The sequence below is a fragment of the Acomys minous genome, assembly GCF_964271855.1.
Source record: "Acomys minous genome assembly, chromosome: 6".
Classification (NCBI taxonomy): Eukaryota; Metazoa; Chordata; class Mammalia; order Rodentia; family Muridae; genus Acomys; species Acomys minous.
The window spans coordinates 121,888,482-121,891,824 of NC_140487.1; the positions used below are offsets into that span (position 1 = coordinate 121,888,482).

Sequence of the window (3,343 nt, forward strand, 5' to 3'; positions counted from 1 at the left end):
ATAGGCGGAAGCCTGCACTCTGCCTGTTGCCAAAGCTACTGTTTCTGAGTTTGCTGAGGGGCAGCTGTGTCATGAGAACTCTGGGGCTGTCTAACTTTTTTGCAATTTTCACAGTCACATGGCAAGGAAGAGCCCCAAATAGAGTCAGACAATTTACTTCTTTGAGAGGAGAAATAATTTTCTGGGGAAAAGACACAAATGAATCATAATGTTAAAAAGTCCTCTCTCCCCCCCACCCCCCAAATGCAGCATGTAGAGATCAGAAACTCAGGGTGAAAGACAGAGCGATGGTGAGAACAGCACTGACGTAGCTGTGCTGGGCTGTGCCAAGCAGCTTCATGGCTCTTGCAGCTTTTCTTTTTTTTTTTTTTTTTCCGAGACAGGGTCTCTCTGTTAGCCTTGGCCGTCCTGGACTCACTTTGTAGGCCAGGCTGGCCTCAAACTCACAGTGATCCGCCTGCCTCTGCCTCCCGAGTGCTGGGATTAAAGACGTGCACCACTACACCCGGCTTCACAGCTTTTCACTAGTCATGGCTGTGCCAAGCATAGTGGCACTGCCTTCAGTGCCAGCACTGAGGATGAAGAGGCAGGCGCATCTCTTAAGTTCCAGCCAGCCAAAACTACAAGGGTAAAATCATATCTCAAATATAATTAAGCTAGCAGTTAGGACCCTCTTGAAGCCTCAAACCCAGAGATGAAAAGATGATTTGGTGGAGTGGCCATAAAGGACAGTTAAGGGTTATGTCTCTTTAAAGGTTTGCAGTCTCTGAAACCTTTATCAAGTCTCTTCATAAAACTACTATAAGCCAGGCATGGTGGCGCCTGCCTCTAATCCCAGCACTTGGGAGGCAGAGGCTGGTGGATCACTGTGAATTCAAGACCAGCCTGGTCTATAAAACCAGTCCAGGACAACCAAGGCTATATAAAGAAACCCTGTCTTGAAAAACAAAAACAAAAAGTGTTTAGGGACTGGAGAGATGGCTCAGAGGTTAAGAGCACTGGCTGCTCTTCCAAAAGTACTGAGATCAGGTCCCAGCAACCACATGGTGACTCACAACTATCTAGAATAAGATCTGGTGCCCTCTTCTGGCCTTCAGGTGTACATGCAAGCAGGACACTGTGTACATAATAAGTCTTTTTTTTTTTTTTTTTAGTTATGGTTATAATTGGCAGGGTGCCTTATTTATCTGTAATTCTTTTGGATTTTTGTTGTCACTCCAGAGATGCAGAAGGGCACAGGAAAAGTCAGAGCAATGACTAGAGAGAGAAAGGTGAAGAGAAAGATTTATAATCCTGGATAGTTTGGGCAGACATTTGAGAGAGGGGCAGACGTGTCTCTCTGGAACATCAGGGCTTTAGCCCTGGACTGGAGATGTTGACTGAGTCCCTCGGCTCTGATGACTGACCATGCCTTTGCTGTCCACCTTCCTAGGTGTCCCTTCTGGTAACTGAGGCCTGGCAAACCACTTCATCTCTTCAGAGGCTTTTGTGCCTTGGTCTGTGCTTCCAGTGGACTGAAACCATGTTCATAAAGTTGGACTTTGTTTAATATTTTGAAATGTATATGAAAAGAACTACTGTATATTCAAAGTTGGTTTGAACCAACCTCCTAGCTGCTGTTGAAAAGATACTGTCAGAAACTCAAGGCTTGATTAGGTTCTCGGGACCGTGAAACACAGTGATCTACAGAAAGTAGATCTACAAGCCTTCATGTTTGGGAGAACAGAAGATGGATAACTGAGAAATACGGGTTTTGACTTAATGTACAAGAGAACTCATCATAAGCATTTGCTGACAGAATAATCTGGTTGATCCTCTCGCCCTGGGGCCTGGGGGCCACTGAGCAGGGGCTCCACCAGCGAGGACACAGACTTCGGCGCTCCACCTGTCCTGTTACCTCACCAGTCCCTGGACAGCAGTGGCAATGTTTGCAGGATAGGCAAAGTGAGTGAGAAGATCTGTCTCCTGCCTGACCCCGATGCTGAAACTCAGAAGACCTGGCCTTCCAGGAGGGGCGTTTGCTCAGATGCCTGGCCGCTGTGGATGAATGGCTGTGCCAAGGCTCTCGCTGGCCCTGCTGTGTTCAGTGAGGGATGGATACCTTGTGTTTGCAGCGAGGGCTCAGAGCACAGATGCTGTGGAGGTGCTGATCACAGAGGGACACACTAGAACCGGTTGTGCGTTATGAGCAAAGTAAATCTCCAGCTAAATACACAAAGTATAACGGGAAGCCGTGTCTACACACCATGTTGTATCTGAGTAATTTTTGTGCCAATAAATGACATCAGAATTTTAAGAACATGTATGCGTATGACTGGCTTTCTGTTCATTTTGTAAATTCTTTGAGTTTTGGATAAAACTTAGTGGTAAGCCACTAGCCAAAAGGCACAGGTCCTCAGGTCCCACAAAGTAAAAGGGACCCCAGGTACAGAAGCCTACACTATTTCATCCCAGCACTACAGAGGCCAGGACGTGGAAACAGGCAGGCATGGATCTTTTGAGTTTCAGGGCAGCCAAGACTACACAGGAACAGTCCTGTCTCGATAAATACACTAACAACAACATATGTATGTATGTATGTGTTTGTCTGTATGACATATGTATACAGGTGCCCATGTCAGCCAGATGAAATGATCTGCTCCCATAGCACTGGAGTTGCAGGTGGTTATAAACGTCATACCTGGGTGCTGTGGGCCTCTAGAAAAACAGCCAGGGCTCCTAACTGCTTCCAAGCCATCTGCTTGCGGGGCGTGGTGGCGACCGCCTTTAATCTTAGCACTCAAGAGGCCAGCCTGGTCTACAAAGAGTTCCAGGACACCTAGGGCTACACAGAGAAACCCTATCTCGAAAAACAAAGGCACACCATGCCATCTTCTTAAAAGCATGGTGGCACACACCTTTAAGACCAGCACTCAGGGAGAGAGGCAGCAGCGGTCGGATCACTGCGAGTTGGGACAGGCAAGATACAAAGAGAAACCCTGCCTCGAAAAAACAACAAAAATCCATATGTCCTTCCCACACACGCCCAATTATTCTAAACTTAAATTGGAAAAGCCTAACCCAAATGAACGCCTTTAATTCCAGCACTTGGAAGGCTGAGGCAGGCGGATCTCTGAGTTCAGAGTCCAGCAATTAATGGCCTAAACTACCAGGACTAGGAGTGAAGAGCTAACTTTAAATGTGATTAAAATTGTATCCTCCCTCCAGTACTACCCTAGACCACAGGCTTGTTAGGATGCTACAAAGCTACATTTCTCTATTGTGAGACTAGGAGCCAAGCGCACAAATAAAACGAGGTGCGCATGCGCATTGCGCCCATCTCGCGGGTCCGCCGGAATAATCT

At 47.0% G+C, this 3,343-nt stretch overlaps 1 protein-coding gene across 1 annotated transcript in view; it reads left to right on the forward strand.

The window, feature by feature from the left end:
• MTOR (mechanistic target of rapamycin kinase) overlaps positions 1-2,301 on the forward strand; it is a 118,111-nt gene extending 115,810 nt beyond the window's left edge. Inside the window, exon 58 of the mRNA XM_084786680.1 lies at positions 1,433-2,301. Coding sequence (XP_084642806.1) covers positions 1,433-1,448 — 16 coding nt within the window. The 3' untranslated portion in view covers positions 1,449-2,301. The remainder of the gene's footprint in view (positions 1-1,432) is intronic.
• Positions 2,302-3,343: the final 1,042 nt, after the last annotated feature.